This window comes from Ctenocephalides felis, unplaced genomic scaffold (assembly GCF_003426905.1).
Source record: "Ctenocephalides felis isolate EL2017-DRISC unplaced genomic scaffold, ASM342690v1 CF-g0.4_SCAFFOLD_03572, whole genome shotgun sequence".
NCBI lineage: Eukaryota > Metazoa > Arthropoda > Insecta > Siphonaptera > Pulicidae > Ctenocephalides > Ctenocephalides felis.
Window position 1 is genome coordinate 6230007 of NW_020539726.1, and position 19546 is coordinate 6249552.

Consider the following 19546-nt stretch of genomic DNA (forward strand, 5'->3'; position numbering starts at 1 on the left):
TAGTCTTCACAAACTTGGGCAATCCAGAATTACTTCAATATTAATCGAGTAATAACCTTCTACCAAGTAATTTTTAAAGGGCATTCATACCTATGTATGTATAGTTTATATACAGCCTATAATTCCTGACTTGCCAAATAGTTGTTGGCACTAATCATACCAAAGGCCAATAAAAGTACAGTTAGAACCCATTGCATTTTCATTAATAATTTTTGATGATAATTTCAAGTAGAAAAATTTTTAGTCTGATGATAAATTAAAAAAAAAATGAATGTGATATGGATAATGTATATACAGCATCACATTTTTTTCCATCCATTCCATTTAATTGGTGATCGTTTAATGAACTATACAAGATAGAAACAAAAGTATGATTATATGTAACAATTGTACATTATACATTGAAAGCACTTAAAATATGTTAAAGCCGCGGTCAGCATCGTTTTTTGAAAAAAAATATATATTACGTTTATGATAAAAAAATATTAATTATAAACAATTTACTTTAATATTTATTTCCAATCTAACTTCCATATTTCATACATTCAAGCATTCGGATCATTTGATCTGCTGTGGTAGGAATAGGAATGCGAAGAACGTCGGTACGATTAGTATTAAATAACTGCATTTTTTAATTGTGTATATGAAGGTGTTGCAAAGCTCAAATTAAAGAATACTTTATTTAATATCAAAGTAACATTAATGAGAACAATATTGGCATATCAAATAAATATAAAATTGAATACTGAATACTACTTCTGTCTCTTCTTATGGTTCTAAAAGCTCTATCTAATCCATCACCAAAATTTTTGACAACCCAACATTAAAAAAAAGGAAATGGATAATGTTTACTTCAAAGTAAAACATGTAACAACATTGTATATTATGACCTTGTGAATATTAATGAAAGAACATCAAATTGAAAACACCAACGCGAATCATTACGAATCAATCATGCGACACATGCAGTTATATTAAATACAAAGGTATAGTAAGTTATAACTAGAGCGTTATAAAATGAAAAAAGGTTGATAAAAAACCACAAATCTGTTTTTTGAACAAATCAGCATTCTCAACATACACAAAAAATATTTGTCCTTCGAGCCGGATTTGACCACAAGTAAAGAAGGAAGTTTAAAAATAGTACATACTAAGTAGTAATACTAAGAAGTAATATGTACATACAAGCTAACAATTTTGATTCTAATATTATAAAAACATACCAGTCTTGTCAATGCATTGATAAAATATATGATTTACATTTTTTAAGGCATTTTATAACTAATTATTACTGGTTCTGAATTATAAACAACATTCAACAAAAAAACAAAACTTTTTGCTATCTACTAGCTATTGAAAATCATTCATATTATTTATTATACCATGTTAATATAAATAATTTTACAAAAATACAAAAAAAAAATATCGGACTAAATTATTGCATTAGTTGTCTATATACCTATATTACTGAGTTCAATAAAGGTTCTGATTGGCAATGTAATATTTTTTATTCATATTTCATCGGTTATTCGTAGCACATCAATTACTCAGAAGCAGAATCTCAAGGGCAGTAAATATACCGGAATGAAGCTTAATTGGAACTCTATATGGAGAAATCCACTATAATTTAATATTGTGTACGATACTGTTTTCTGCTCACATACATAGATAATGCACGATTCAAAAGGGAGCTTCGTAATGATATGCAAATCGAATATCGCGGATTGGTTTGCTCTGTATCTCATCCTCTTACTATTTAATTGAAGGTAAAATATCATAGTAATTCTATTTTGAGAAAAGATTGATTATTTGAATGTCTTTAATAAATTAAGGTTTAATAATAATATAGATGCTTTTTATTCAATTTTGTAAATTAAAGTGAAAAATGATTGAATATATATAAATGTTTAACTTCATATCAATGTAATCTAAAATGTTTGAATTTTTAAAATGCGTTAAAAAACTTCAATTTTTTCTAAAACGTTACACAAGTATATATTATTACTCTGAATATAAAGATTTTCTTTGTCAATACTTTTCTATGTAAATATATAATATTTTTTTATTTGGAAAAACTTTTATATAAAATCAAATTTTACTATCTTTTAGTTTAATATTTTCTGCATATAAACATTTAATATGATTTTCTGCTTTTATATCTAATATAGCGGCATCATAAAAAAGCTCAATAATAAGTACTTAAAATTCCTAGACACATACTCCAAAAAACCAAAAGTGCTTTAAAGTCCTAGTTTCTTTGAAAACAGGTATTGAAGAATACTGCATTAGAAAATATTTTACATAGAATTTGCCATAAATATAGTTTAAAAAGTGTTCTAATGCAGTTTAGCAACTGAAGTGCGAAAGCGATAAACTTAAAAGCTTAAAACTTTAATCCTTTAGATAAAATTTACGTTTCCAGGGTATGAAATTTACGATAAATTATCAAGAAATATTTTAAACTAAATAAACTACTACAATAGCAAATAGAAAATTTTTAATTTTCATATTATAAATTATTCTGGTTGTTTTATATTCACATCGTTGAATCGTTGAATCAAAACTATGTGTTTCGGGGCTAATTTGACAAATTTCGTGAAGACATTAGTGTTATCAGATTTTTTTTGATGATGGTTTGAAATAATTGCAGGAATATTTCGAATAGATTTTTTCACTTGAAATCAATAAATCCATATTTTCACTTGAAATTTAATATCTATCATTTTCAGTAAAAACTGATATTTTCTAGCATGTCAATGCAGTTCAGCAGTTGCAATGTAAAGGCGAATAATTTAAAAACTCTTGTTCTTCAAAAAGTTTTCAGAGAAAATTAAGTTTTGAGCGAATGAAATCTTTTTATGTTAGAAAAAATAATACAATTACATATAAAGGTTTTAATTTCCAAACTATAAATTATTCTAGTTATTTTATATTCACATCGCCGCATCAAAACTGTGTTTCGGCGCTATTTTGACGAATTTCCTTCAGCTATCGTCATTAGGCAACCCACTGGTTGGTTGTCTTTTTTTGCAGAAAACGTTAGTATTAGGTTTCTTGCTAAAACTGTTGTAACATAAAAACTGCAGCTATGCTTCGAATAGATATTTTCTGTTACAATCTCATTTGTATCTATAATTTTAAGTAAACACTGATCATTACTGAAAACAACGCCAGTACTGCTTGATATCGAGCTTGGAACCTTATGATACCACATTCTACTGCTCATAAAATTTCATATTGCATCTTTTACATTAGAGCAATTCAGGCATTTAATAATCTGTCTTAATAATCTGTAATATGAATTACAAACAATTCATGACTATTTTTATATATTGATTTCACTTTATTTGGATTAATAAACTAATTAAGTTTACTAAAAAAAACTAATTGTAACCGTAGGTTGCTTTTTGGTCTTCTTGGTCGGTTTCTTCTGTGTAGAAGTTGACTTTCAAGAATATTCATTTTAAAACCGTTGCTTGTTTTATTAATAATGTGAACGGTTTTAGTATTCTCAATAAAACTGAGTGAACTTTAATGTGAACTAATAATTAACAAATTAATTTCATCTAAACCAGAATGATTAGAACGTGATTCAGTGAAAAAATTTATTTCATATAGTAATTTGTAATATTTTTAATTGTTTTGAGTAACTAGTAATAATTTTAGTACCAAATATGCTTTAGATTTTCATTTATGGTTTGATTTTTTCTATCATCTTTTGTGTTGACCAAATTTTGGCAGCACTTATACGTTTAATTTACTTTTAGAACTAAGATCTCGTACATTTTCACAATTTAGATTATATAACAGAATGGAATTAATTGGTGCGTTTATGATTATTGATTTTCTCAGTAGCGCCCAGATTTACTTCAATGCATTTTTATAAAAAAAAAACTTTTCATTAAGAAATCAAATACGTTATTTATGAAAACCAAAAAATTTTTACTTCGATAACGGTTAAGAATTGTTATAGTATATATATTTAATATGAATATTCCAAATCAATTTTTGTATTCACTCGTCATCACCTATCAATTTCCAACTGCATAAAATGTTGTATTTGGCTTCGAATATCATTTGATTACTCGACATATGTAAATTTATAATTATATATCGGCTTCAATAATGATTACATGAAATTTATATGGCATTTCTCCAAATCGGCTTAGATAATGCATTTCAATTTGTAAGCGTGTTATTACTGTGAGTCCTATATATTCAAATGGATATGAATTTTTGATGATCCAAATGCTCTACTTAATATTGTCTTTCCCATATATGAGATTACATAAATCTATCGTTGAATCACCTTAATTAATTACTAATATTAAAATATTAAAAAGTGTATCCAATGAGCGGGTGTATCCTATGTGAAACTTTTAGGATTCTTTTTGTGGATTTGCACAATTATAATACTTTCTCCGAATTTCCAGAAAACGTTTAACTTTTTTTAAAAGTACATAAATCAAGTTTTAACAATTACGAACGAAGAACTTAATTTTTTCAGAGAATATCTTTTGATATGGTATATATTGGCCTCACAAAAACGGATGTGTGTGCGTGTGTGTTTTGTATGACTGCACATGCGGAATTTTTAATCGAGAAGAAATATTTCTTCGTCCACGTTTTCGGAAGCACGAATCAACCGATTTGAATGGTTCAAAAAACATTTGATTTCTATTGATAGGGATTTTTATATAAGAAATAGATAAATTTTGGTTATTGAAGTAGATCAAAAATTCCGTGGAAATGCATACTCAAAACACTATTTTTTGCAAGTCATCAGAACCCAGTAACCAAGGTCGACACCACACTATTAGATTTTTTTTTCAATTGTTATGCCTCAGTTTGGAGAAGGTTTTAATAAAAAAAAAATTCTTACTTGCGCATCTTCTGATCTAGTAATTTTAGCATAACAAATAGATACCTTTTATATAACAAATCGATAGTTTTTAGCAAACTTAAAATTTTGAATAAATAAAGTAGATTTATTAGTTTCTTTTTCACGTTTCAATAACCGGGATAGATTCCACACTCGCTTTTTTGGACATCTTTGTTTCCATCAAGATAAAAAAAAAGTTTATACAATAATCATGCACTACGACTCGTCAGCAAATAGAAATTTGAGGTTATGTCGCACGTATCGGATATAGTTATCCAAACTCAAAACCTCAAAGTAAATTATCAAATATTGTGATCTTTTTCTTTTCTTCCCCAAATGTGCTTGAAAAATTGATTTTTTTCATGTTTATCGATTTGTATTGCTAGTATCATAGGGGCGGAGTACTTTCACCTTATAATTTATACTTGTAGAATCTGCTTGCAGTATATAGCTACTCATGGTGTAGCAAATATATTATATTTTAGGTTCTTTACAAATACAAATACAAATAAGGATATGTATGTTTTATATAAAGGGCAGTGATCAAGGTTTGGGCTTTTTCTATTTAACCCGAGACCCTTCAGGGTGGGGGATACAATTGTTTGAGTATAAATACCTGTAATTTATAATAAAAGGGAAGACTAGCAAATTTAATGGGAGAAGAAGGTCGTAGAGTGAAGTTCAATATCATAAACTAAATAGTGGTTTTATTCACATATCTTATGGTGAATTCACAGTTCGCTTATATCTAATTAATCACAGTGATCCTGACCAGACAGTATCATTACTGTTACAGTTCCTTGTAAATATCTGTTGGATGCCCTGAACCCTTCCAACTGTGAAGACAAGTTCACATAAGAAGAAACCCCGATGTCGAATGGAGTGTGTTCGGAGAGACACAGATTAGAAATTTCGAATTCCCTTGTCTAGTTTTGCGCGTTGTCTCCTGCCAGGGACGTTTGTCTCTGGTTTTGAGTACGGTCACGTGAGAATTTCAATCGTCCTGACACCGCAGCACATGTATAAATAGGTGGTAGGTGTACATTTATAGACAGCACGCAAATAGGATAGTTTTGTATAAAATTCAATGAAACAACAACTTTTATTATATGCGAACTAGTGGAACATAGCATCTTACCTTAAGGCAAATTGCTGGAACCTCCCGTACCGTAAATTAATTTTTTTAATTGTTTTTCACATTTTTTATAATTTTGCGTAAATTGCGTTGATCTATTAAAACAAATATGAGCGAACGCCGCGTTGCAGTATTTTTTATAAAGAATCTGCATATTTTTATAGAGCGAAATAATTTTTTGAGGTTGATAAAAAATATAAGAGCGCGTAACGCCGCGTTGCAGTTTTTTTATAAAGAATCTGCATATTTTTAGAGCGAAATAGATTTTTTGAGGTTGATAAAAACTTAGTCAGTTTTGTATAAAATTCAATGAAATAACAACTTTTGTTATATGCGAAGTCGTGGAACATAGCATCTTACCTTAAGGCAAATTGCTGGAACCTCCCGTACCGTAATTTAATTTTTCTAATTGTTTTTCACTTTTTTTATTTTTTTTGGGTAAATTGCGTTGATGTATTAGAAACAAAATATAAGAGCGCGTAACGCCGCGTTGCAGTATTTTTTATAAAGAATCTGCATATTTTTATAGAGCGAAATGGATTTCTTGAGGTTGTTAAAAACTTAGTCTTGCAAATTAAAAACTTTTTGTTTACCAAGTTAATATGCTAAATTCATAGTTTTATTTTCATAACTTGTGGAAACATAAGAATTAGAATATATTTTTATACAGGTCATCACATTTTTAACAGCGCTCTGAAATTACAAACTGTGAATTGTTGTCTTCAAACGATTTTTAAAGTCAATATCTGATTATTTTATTCTTAAAATTTAACTTCTATCAATTATAACTTTTTTAGTTATTCAAAAATTTAAATCAAATACAAATGTATAAGAACAAATAATATGACTTGTTTGTATATTACTTTATCCTGATTTAATTATTGTCACATATTTATATTTAATATTATACTAACTTGAAATACTACCAATGGGTAGTATTTTGAAAACTTATTTAATAATTAGTCACAACAATTACTGAATGCCTCCTCAGGCAGTTTTAATCTAGATGGAAATAAAAAAAAAAAAAACTTTATCCTAATTTAGTTTAGTAAACCTTTTAGTAGGAGAATTTTGTCAAAAAGTTAATGAATGGAATCGTTCGTGCAAAATATATGTGCGCATGAATCTTTTTACAATAATACGAACTACATTTTGGAAATTAGTTAATGAGTGATTTTCGCATAGGTTCTGAATAAAAATTAAATAAAAAGGTTGCGCGTAAGGTACACTCGCAATTTGAACTTTTTTTGGCTATTGTACAAGATGACTTGACTATTGTAGTGGTCAAATTTTTTTATACGAGAAATTAAAATATTGTTTATTACATATATGGTAACACTAGTAATACATACATTTTATAAATGTCAACCACTAAACTAATATTTCAGAAAAATAAATTAATTACTATTGTACTTCAAATATGATGTGATTGGTTTGCGATAACTGGCTTTGAATAAACTCTGCAAATTGTATACATTTCTTGATATCTGCATCAATAGTGTGTGTTTGTAGTTATGAATATGCAAGTATAAACTCCACTTGTATAAAAATATATAAAATTTATTGATTATAAAAATTAATGATAAATAAAATGACAAGTGAGTTTTCTTATTCCTCCAAATGTCTCGCCTGCTTGATCCCCACACACTCCCTGCCCAGTGTTGACCTCACAGTTTAAAAAAAAATACAGGGAAACAGATTATAAGCAAATGGTAGGAAAGCAGATTATAGCAGTGTTGTGGTTCTGGCCAATTATTAATTCATCCAATGGAATAAATGACAGTTTCGTCGGCAGATCCACCGTATGGTAGGTAATTCGACCTTCCACCATCTTCATACTCTGCAAATGGTTCTGAATAAAAATCATGTGGTGCATTTCCTGAACCTCAATCTCTTGGTGAACTTCTAAATTCAGCCTCGATCTACTAATTTTAATTACTATAATATTTTGGGTAAACAGATAGCGCTCTGTGAGATTATAAATTTTTGCAATGATTAAAATAATCTTGTCGACTTCAGTAGCCCTTTGGATCATACATCGGATTCTAGAATCGGATGCGATTCGAAGGAAAGCGTATTAAAGAGTCATCAACTTGACAAGATGCAGTCTTAAGTCTTATGCATCAAAAGACGATTTGGTGAGTTAACGGACAAGGAGAGGTTGAATTGCGATTCCAATGACCATTTGATAGTGCATTCAATTCATGACCCAAGGTCTATGCTCACAATTAACTTTTATGTCAGCAATAAACACTGAGGTCTGGGTATACCAAATGGATATACCAACGAAAGTCCGGTATCCGGTAGTCAATGCGTTAACTATGATGAACCGAGGACTAGACGTACCTTATAAGTAGTCACTGAAGACCAGTGATTATGGTGTTGCATCAAAATCTATATTTTTTAAATCCTCAAAAAGTACTCCTTCTTTGTACTGATCTCAAACGTCGTGGGTCACCAATTTGGGAGTAGTTATGATTATGAAAGTATAAACTCTACTTGTATAAAAATATATAAAATTTATTGATTATAAAAATTAATGATAAATAAATTGACAAGTGATTTTTGTTATTCTTCCAAATGTCTCGCCTGCTTGATCCCCACAAGTGGTTCTATACTTCGTAGTTGATTGAAATCGAAAATTAATCTTTGTTAAATTTAGTTTATCATCTGAAAATCCAATCAATTTCGATGTTTATTCAAATTTAACTTGACATTGAAATCTCAAGCCTGATACAATGGTATCTCTTTGTAATTAGTATTTAAAAGACTTGAACCTTCATTAAAATATTAAATAATTGCTGATAAATACATTTTATAATTTGATATGGTCTTGTATTTGCCATTCATATAGAGCAGAGGTTGGGAACCTTTTTGCCGTTAGAGGCCACACTTAAATTAGGCAGCAATAAAAGAGGCCGCATAAGCTGATTGACCTAAAAAAAGTGACTCTTGTGAAATTATTATAGTTTTTTTTATAGTTTTAACAATTTATTGCTTTATATAGAAAAAAGTAAATAAAATTCTTCAAAATTTTAAATATTTTATAAATTAAATTTTAAATAAATTATAAATATTTTAGTTCGTTTTAATTTCATTTGAACATTCATTTTTTATATAAAAATGATATCAAAGTCTTTTGATTTTCATATACATATTGTTACATAATTATTTGAAATTACTTATACCATTGAATTCACTGATAGATTTTTACTTTGTAAACTAAGGTGTTAACGATTAATTTAGGAAATTTTGGGCTTTGGAAAAGCCAGATTAAATTCATTTGTGAACTTTCGGTATGAATATTCCGGTTGTCATTAAGGACAATGGCACTATTGACCCATAAATTTAAGAATATAATTTGAAAAATATTATTAATAAATGATGTACCTAATCCATTTAGAGAATGATAATGTTTACCCAGGGCCGTGCCTAAGTAAGTGGCCACCTGCGTGCGAGCATTTTTTGGCCGCCCATGAAAATAACAAAATAAGAAAATATCAAATAAGTTCTCACAAAAAATTAGACATGTAATTTTTATTTTTTCTCGAAGTTTCTAGTCATTCTGAGTCGTTTGAGACCAAATTTGAAAAAAACGTGCGTACATGAGCCGGTTTTTGACCTTTTGCCAACGTTTTCTCTGATAAACGGTTACATCGATTTCAAAAATTTAAGTCATTTGATGTACCTAGATAACGACTACGCCTGTCAGTTTACAAATCGTTTTAATTTTCAAAATATTATCAAATTTTGAAAAAAAAAAATGAGCAGCACTTTTTTACGTGAGGCAAAATTTTATCTTTAGTCGACGTTTTCTTAAAAATGCGCAAATCCATTTGAAAATTCTATAAAATTCGATAAGCACTCGTGCTGGTTCCTTTTGCCTCACGATCGGCCGAGCCGTTTCTTTAGAATTGTCAAAAATGTCAAATTTTTCGTCCACGTTATAGCCTAAAATCGTAAATCGATTTTGAAAATTCATAAATTATTACAAAGGTATTTTTTGAGAATCGTGCTGATTAGTTTTTGTCAATGATCTTTCGAGTTGTTTCTCAATTATTGATTAACAAATTTTTCTGCGATTTTGGATCCAGTTCTTAATGACATACTACACGTTTATTTCTTGTTCAATAATATTTAATTATTAAACCATTTATAAAAAATAACTAACATATTTAGAAAATTTGTACAAAAGTGAATAATCTGCGATAATTTTTCACATTGTAATGCACCCATGAATTAATATATTTTTTATAGTTAAGTCAATTATTGGCACATGTTGAAAACTCCATGCATCTTTCTTTAAGGCAAAGTTGCCACTTTCACCAGGTTTATACACTTATTAATGATTTGGAATCAAAGCTTTTAATAACCGCTTTTTGATTTTATCTCGCTTTGAATACAGCCTTCTTCGGCTGATTTTGACTACGGTCGTCATTTAAGTCATCGGATTTTCAATACGGGCGCGAATTAATTCAGCGGGCTTTTAGTTTGGCCGCCTCTTCTTAATCCAGCTATCTTTCAATTTGGCCGCCTTTTAATCAGTGGACTTTCAATGCGACCGCTTTTTGTTAAGGCCGGTTTTTGTGTATGGCCGCCTTTAAATTTGTTCTTTTTTTATTTGGCCGCCTCTCGGCCGCCCCAAATGGCGGCCGCCTGCGTGCGGTGCACGCACTGCACGCTGGCCAGGCACGGCCCTGTGTTTACCCATGAAAATAAGCGTATTATTTGACAATGTATAAACTCACAATAATGAACGTGAAAGAAATATTTTAATTAAAATATGTATTTATTATCCACAAAATGTATTGTTACTTTATATTTTGCATTTGAGTTGTTCTCATTTCAAATACCTTACTCTATATTTATATTTCAAGATTTAAATAAAAATAAATTCTATATATTATGTACATATAAATACGGACACATATTTTGCCTACAGCTATTTTTAAAAATATATTTTTGTATTTTATGAAAAAAGGTATAGTTTTGTGTCATTTTATAACTATGGTCTCATAAAATTGCCAATATATCTAGGTAAAATCTGGTTGCTCCGATCTCCGCCAAAGCCAAAGTTGCGAGAAGTATAAAATTTTGATCATTTTACTACGGATGCGCATAAAAATCTTCAACCCGGGTGCTAACGATTCTTTTGCACTATTAATTTTTTTATAATACTTCTTGAATCATATAATAGACGATGTCTTGCGAAATCGAAAATATTGCCTTTATTAAATAATATCAATATAATATATTACATCTCTATTACGTATATGCCTAAGAGTCTGTGTTTCAGGCTAGTAATCTGATGTCATGTTACAATATGACTATTTTTGGTGGAATTTTTGTACAATAGTTGTTTGAAAGTAACTCTGCTATTTTGTACTAGACAGCAAGGGGCCGCACAAGAACCTCCTGGAGGCCGCATGCCTACTCTATATTACAGAGTAACACAAGAATTAAATATTATCAATTCGTTTATTATTTATCTAAATGTAATTTTGTAATACTGAGATGAGGCATGGGTGGGGTAAAAGTCTTTTGAATCATCATTACCAGTTGTCTTCATTTTTAAAAATAATGAAATAATGAACAATATTGTTAACTAAAAATAATATAAAAGCTGTTGAATAATATAAAAGCAGTTTTATTATGTTAATAGACTATCTCATCAAAGATAAAATCTTCAAATTTGAGTATTGTAACAAGCAGATACTGAAAAAAAAATCCGTTCCTTTGAGTATTTTTATACAAAATAAATATAGTTTTATTTATATTCATCTTCGTTAGTGTATTCTAAATATACTATCTTTTCGACACATGCGTGAACTAAATCATCTATAGATGTCTATATTAGTTGTTATAATAACTCTTCTCAATAACTTTTTTTAATGCAGCAATTTCATTAGGCATACATATTCTACTTCATCATCGTAATGACAACCTGTATGTATATATATGTATATATATGTAATAAAAAGCAAAAGCCCCTGAAAATATTTTTGATTGCAATTACTTGCTATATGAATAAGCAAAGATACGTTTCTTAAACATTTTTAGATGTTTTTTTTTTATTTTAATTATTCACGAATGACGATGTATTATGGTTTTGATTTTCATTAAATCTAGATTTCGACGACATAACCTCAAATATTTTATGTATCGACGATCTCGACCAATCATATCAACTTGTTTCGAATAACCACATCGACATTGACGAATTAGTATTTGTGGCGTAACGCATTTCCCTTGCATTTTTTCGGAGTTGCCCCTTTGTCGCGCCTATAGAAGGTTTACCTCAAAATATTTTGATATTTTCTAATATAATATTTTTATAATTCAATCAAATTATTTTAATCAATCATATGCATATAAAACTCATAAATCAGAACCGTATTCATTTGTGTAATACAACTTAGTCAGTAGGTGATATTCAGTGCCAAAATGCGAAGTTCAAATTCCGGCCGAGCCGTCTAATGAAACATTCCACGCCCGCTCGGCAGCCACATCAAACTATCAATAATTCTTCGACGGGCATTCGTTTACCCGGTCAATTGGAATTACAGAAAGAGCTTTTAGTATTTCGATAGCAAATTGAATTCCGATCATAAACATCGTTCAATTTCTAAAGTTTCAACTGAGGTAGAATAATTTTACATCAAAGCTCATTTTCATCACAAATTTAAAATATAAAGCATTTACGATTTAAATTATCTATATTTTATATTTAGATATAACATTATTATTTAATATAGGAATTGTTCTCTTTAACACTTTGCGGCTTACATAGGAATATTTAAAAATTAATATAATTTTTTTATAATCAAAACAATAGTAATACCTTAAAATAGTAATACCTTAAAAAAATAAATAGAAAGTTCTTGATTCATAATAATTTATCAATTTTACTTGAATTCAGAAATTGAAGTCTCTCTTTTAGCAAATATTTTTTTATGTATGATTTATTAGTAGTTATATATAGAGAATTATGAAAAATAATAATTGAAAAAATCAAGACTGTAAAAGCTTTAATACAAAAGATTATTTGGAATATTATATATATATATATTATAGTAATTTTAAATTTTTAAAATTTTAAATTAATTTTAAAATTCTTAAATACAACATTTTAGATTTTGAATTAAATAAATATAAAAAGTTTTTATAACGTTGTACACTGATTTTAAAATTGTTAACATACTAAATATATATTACGTAATAAAACACCCATTCATAAACAAAAAAATAAGTTATGTCTAAATTTATTATATTATAGGCGTTTTGGGCATAATTGCTCTATTTTTAATTTTTTGCGAAATACAAGCAGTCCACGGGACCGTAACTTACTCATCTCTCGCATAGTTTATTGCCCTACCCAAATGAGCCTAGGGCTAATGCTAATAATTTTATTTGATATTTGTTGTTTTATTTCTAATTAAACAATAAAATTGATTAATTGAGAATTTAGCAAATCTTTCTAAGGTCTCATTGTTCAGCAAATGACAACAAAACATTAAGAACTCAACTACATGATCATGAACATAATCCTATTTGAAAATTTTTATAAAACACTAATGTTCTCATGTTAAAATTGTTAATAACATTTTTATATTTTTGTTTATAAAAATATTTATAATTTAAACAATTTTTATTAAACTTTCCTAAAGCCGACCACAGACGTAACTGTATACTTGCGCAACCTGCGACTTGCACATGTCTTCTGTAGCGTCTGTGGCGTGTTTTTTGCGCAACTTGACAGACTGGTGCAAGCGAGTAGGCATGAGCACTTTTTCATTATTTTAATTGCGCAACTATTCAAGTCGGCAAGTTCATTCGTTGGCCGCGTGGCAGCATATGTACCGTTTTTGTTTTATTTTGCAACGAATACATAATTCAAACAAATCTTCTTCTGATGCTGTTAATATTTAGGGTGACGTACTTTTTAATTCAAATAAAAAATTATAATCAAGATTATATACATATTCATATACATGAACTTTGTGATAATCTGGATAATTTTCAAGTATGTTTTTATCATATTTATAATTTTATATATGTTATGTTATTATTCAACATTATATTTTCATCATAATGATTATAACTTGCATAGTTTAGTTTATATACACATGCTTCATTGCCTTATTAAAATTAAAGGAAAATATGTCTTATGTAAACCAACATGGAGAAGGAGGAATCAAAGAGATCATGGAGGTCTTCATAGAAATATATCGGAATGAACCCTGCTTGTGGCAAGTCAAATCTGCAGCTTATCATGATAAAAATTTTAAAAATTCTGCTTATGATAAATTAGTGGAACAGTACAAATATATAGAACCAAGTGCTAATCGTAACTTAATAGTAAAGAAAATTAATAGCTTGCATACAAATTATAAAAAAGAAAATAAAAAAATTGATGAATCTAAAAGATCTGGCGCAGGCACATCAGAAGTGTACGAACCGAAATTATGGTATTTCAAACATCTCACTTTTCTTGATGATGATCATTCGGTACCACGGGCCCACGATTCTAATATATCAGGGATTAATTTCGATCAAGTAAGTTCACAGTAACTTTATTTATTAAAAATATTCATTATACAAATCAAAGGATAACATAAATAATGATAATTTTCATAATGTCAATGAATAAAGTTGTCTTGCCAAGGCACGCTTCCCTCATTATTAAAATAATGCACACATTTTTCCCTTACGATTTTTGCGATATTTGGACTATTTCCTAAATATCGTTGATTTAAATGTTTCATGTTGGAATCTTCAGAAGTCAACCCCTGTGTAATACGTCAGTGTTTCATATTTTCTCTGTCAAAACATTCTGCATAAGTATATGAGTTAGTAGAATTGCCCATCAAATAATTGTGTAAAGCACAACTTGACAGTACTATACGATCAATGTTATTTGGCTAGACATTTATTGGTGTTTTAAATATTCTAAATCTAGAAACCAATATACCAAAAGCGTTTTCCACAATTCGTCTTGCCCTACAAACACGATAGTTATAAATCTTTTTTCTTTTGAAGTAAGATCTGACTGACGGAATGGTTTTATAATGTTCGTTCTCAGAGCAAAAGCATTATCAGCAATAAATACGTATGGCAGTATTTCAGAACTATTTTTGATTGGTTTGTCTGATTGAATATTGAATTCGTTTTTTTTGTAGCTTGTCATAGAATTCGGTTGTTAGGAGTACACCTCCATCTGATATCCTGCCATTAACTCCAAAGTCACACATGATAAATTGGTAGTTTGCATTTATTATTGCAAGTAGCACCATGCTATGACGACATATATAATTTTAGTAATAAGACCCGCTTCTACTCGGAGGAATAATGTCTATGTGTTTGCCATCAATGGCGCCCAGGCAATGTGGGAAGTTCCAACGTAGTTCAAATTCCTTTGCTGTCTTTTTCCAATCTTCTTCTGTTTGTGGAAACTGAAAAAATAGAAAAAAAAAAAATTATATATTTTTTTTAGGAAATAGAAAGTGATTGCTTTATTGATGATGGGGATGAAGAATTATCTGTGAGAGCTTCTTCCATTCCAAGTTGTTCTTCTGAACCTAGCGGCAGCTCAAGACCTCCCAAACGAAAGCGGCGGAGCACAACAGAAGATCTGCAAAATGAAGTCTTGATGTCAATAAATAAACGTCTAAACAATCCTACTGAGGACTACGAAGCATATGGAAAATATATAGCAGCGACACTTCGACGTATGCCAAAAACACAAACGCCGATGCTAAAAAATATCATTGATCAAGCTATTTTTAAAGCCGAAATGGGTGAATTAAATCGTGGAGTAGTTTGAAGATTCATGAACGATACTAATCCAGATGAAGATTATATTTCATATCCATCAGCAGCAGAATATTTAGAACATTATGATGATGTTTAATAAAGAATATAAAAAAATTAAAAGAAGTCTTTCAGTTGATTTAATTTTTATGATTAGTGTAATATTAAATCTTTAAATGTTACATTTTATTTCTTTTTATTTTAGAAGTAGGCTTTGTGTCCTTATGTATATTTTAATATTGAATCCAAATTTAATTGCTAATTATTAACGAACCTGACACATTAAAATAATCATACTATTTATTGATTACGGCTTGTCTAAGAATAAATAAATAAATATATTAATATACTTTCATACTGACTTTCATACTTACTTTGAAATAATTTTTCTCCAGTACTTTAGATATAGCTTCACACGTCTCAGGAATAATTACACCCAATGCCTGAGAAGATATTAATGTTGTGATTTTAAATCCTCATAACTCCTTCCAGTTTCGAGAAATCTTAATGTTGCCGTCAACCGTTCATGTGGCGAAATAGCTTTACGCATAACAGTGTCTTGTCTTCTAATTAGAGGTGAAACCATCTTTAGCAATTTTAAAAAAGTTTCTTCGTCCATGCGAAGATAATTGTGCCAATCCCTTGGTGCTACTTTGAACTCATTCAATAGATTTATATGCGAGAACAGTTCCCTTTTTCTTAGCCATTTCTTGCACCAAATAGATCTCCTTTTAGTTATTTTCCATTTTTTTTGTGGCAAATACAAATGACATGGCCATAAAATCGTCATCCATTTCTGCACTAATTTTAGATAAACAAAATATGACCGACAGTAATAGGCTAATCACAAATAATTCAGTAAAAAATAATATCAATTATCACAAAGATATATTTTTAGGTTATGTTTTGACATTTATTATTTGACATTTGTGATATGCTTGCGCAAGTACTTGAACATAAACTTGAACCGTCTGTGGGCGCTGTGAAAATACGCCTGGTTGCGCATTCATTCAGTTGCACAAGTATACAGTTACGTATGTGGCCGGCTTAATGTCGTAATTAATTGATAGCGTAAATTAATTTAAGGTGGGAAAATACCACAATTATTTTTTACTATAGAAATAATTATTATGCTTATGATTTGTTAAATGTGTTTGATATTAAAACTTATATGCTATCCATCATATTAAAAACTGACGATAAGGGCTTCTATAATGATTTTTGTTTAGCACGGATTTTCCAGAACTATTCGAGTTATACGTCTTTTATGGAATCTATCTTGCGTGTGAACTGGAGCCTCATATTTAAATATACATACATTTAAATAAAAATACTGATGTTAAAAAAATGCAAATATATAATTACAAAATATACACAAAAACAAAAAAAAAACTTACCACAACAATTAATAATTTGAACAACAATAAAACATTGAATAAGCTTGTAAAATGTCTAAGTACAGAATATATATATATATATATATATATATATATATATATATATATATATATAATTTTAGTATTTTTGGTAACTCAATGAATGTTCATATAAAAATAATACTTCTATTCATAATTTTGATCTCTCGCCATCTATTTATTATTACATAAATGAATTAAATATATACGCTGCATTTAATACATTTATCCATGTATGGAAGCAATCAAAGATTTTATATATGCAATTATTTAGCTCGACTCAGGCGATATTGAATTTACATATGTGGCATTGCGAATTGAAGTTCACAGTGAATGCATTTTCGCGCCTCGTTTATCTGACGCATATCAATTAGCAGCAAGAATAATTGTCAAAATTTACATGATCCAAATCAAATCAATTTGTGTGCATGTTTCGTGAATTTGCTAATTGTTAATCAAACATTATGTTGTTTTAAATCTTGTCGATTAGAGTAGAGCGTGGCTTCTTAAACGTTCGCGGGTATAAAGGTCCAACAAGGAACATAACGATTCTTTTAATGACAATATTTTAAAGTAAAGGGCAAACCAAACAAGATTTATAAGCAGCCATCATATTGATTCGATGTTGCTTTTTGGAGCCATGTTTGAAAATCCATAACAAAATCATTTCTTTCGTTGTTAATTTTTTGGGTTGCTAGAACTGTTGTTTAGTTTGCGATACCTTAATATATTTTTTAAGTATACGTTATTTAATTATTTTGTTAGTTGTATTGTTAATTTTAAAATAGATTCAACAGTTCATATAACCTCTATTAAACCTTACATGTCGGTCTGGTAAAAAGGACCAATTGAACTTACACCTCGTCATAGGTATAAACAATGTAAAATAGTAAATAAAATGTTTATCAAATTTAGATATTAACAACCGGTAGTGCTATTTCGTATTACTTCGCTTGTCGCCGATCGTTCTGGATATTACAAAAAATTATAAATTTTTAGGTCTTACTAATTTTGACGGGTGTAACTTTTCCTTACATAAACGAAACACCAACAAAATGGAAAAATTTCTGCCACAAAAAAAAACTGAGCTCACGACACCACTCACGGACATAGTGTGAACTATATTAAATTTTATTTAGATTTTGTTACAAAAATGATATTTCTTTATATTTTAAACACTACTTAAAATAGTAAAAGTAGCACATAAAATAATAAAATAAAAAATATATAATAAATAAATACTAAATATAATTATAAAGTTTTGACATTATATTTTATTATATTATTATTTTTAATTTTCAAATTTGTTATTTTACGATTTGCTATCACAATCAGAGCTGTGTTGATAGTTCAACTTTTTTTTACTTAATTTTTTTTTTAAATTAAAATTGTAGAATATATGATTAATGATATTTGTATTTGCAAGCTAATTTTTAAGCTAATTTGAAACGCTGATGAAACGCTCAACTACAGCTAATTAATGTCTTGATTGATTCCATTAATTAATTTTATATTTTAGTATAATCATGAAATAATATAGAACCAATGACTATTTACTTGTGTCAAAAAAGCATGATAACGTGCAACTACTCTATCAATATTATTTTATTACTAAAATAAATGAAATTTGCAATCCACTCCGAGCAAATCTTTGAAATTTTTCTGGAATTTGAGATAAATCGATTTACATTTAGATTTGATTTGGTTCGGACTTGGCAACGTCATAAATATATTATAGATTACAATGTGAAAGAAAAATATTAGATTTATCATAAATCTAAAAAATTGCAAGTTGAAAGATCAAATTCAATCGAATAAACATCTCAAACATATTATAAATTACTATTTAAATATAGAATATTATTATATTACATTTCTCATAAATCTGACAATTTCAACTCTTAAAAAAAAACTATATATTCATAATTTACAGTCGATATCATTTTTGTGCATAATTCATATATTAATTTGACGTTTATTAATGTAAAATAATTTCAAAACATTGAAATGGAAATTAAAAAAATAACTGATATTTATGTAAAAAACGAAAAAAAAAATCGGTTTTGGTTAGTTTTTGCGTTATCTCATATGCAAATACATAATTAATATGTCAAAAATGACAATTGTGTCTAAAGTTAATAATTATGGATATAATAATAAATAATTATCGCAAATAAGCGGAAGTAAATATTTTATTACAATTTCATACCAATATGCGACAACAAAGTAATATTTATAATTTTAGGTTGCCGTATAATTTGTAGTCAATATCATTTTAATGCATATTTTATTTATATTTTAAGA

At 28.6% G+C, this 19546-nt stretch overlaps 1 protein-coding gene across 1 annotated transcript; it reads left to right on the top strand.

Annotated features, from left to right (window-relative positions):
• Positions 1-14208: 14208 nt before the first annotated feature.
• LOC113387989 lies at positions 14209-15882 on the top strand. The gene is made up of 2 exons (XM_026625392.1): positions 14209-14573; positions 15511-15882. The coding sequence occupies exons 1-2, from the start codon at positions 14223-14225 to the stop codon at positions 15838-15840; spliced, it is 681 nt and encodes a 226-aa protein (XP_026481177.1). The 5' UTR covers positions 14209-14222; the 3' UTR covers positions 15841-15882.
• Positions 15883-19546: the final 3664 nt, after the last annotated feature.

Bases quoted from the DNA above. Each gene is read 5' to 3' on its own strand.
- LOC113387989 (XM_026625392.1), top strand. From the start codon at position 14,223: ATGGAGGTCTTCATAGAAATATATCGGAATGAACCCTGCTTGTGGCAA. The intron at 14,574-15,510 runs GTAAGTTCACAG...TATTTTTTTTAG, and splicing joins CAGGGATTAATTTCGATCAA to GAAATAGAAAGTGATTGCTT.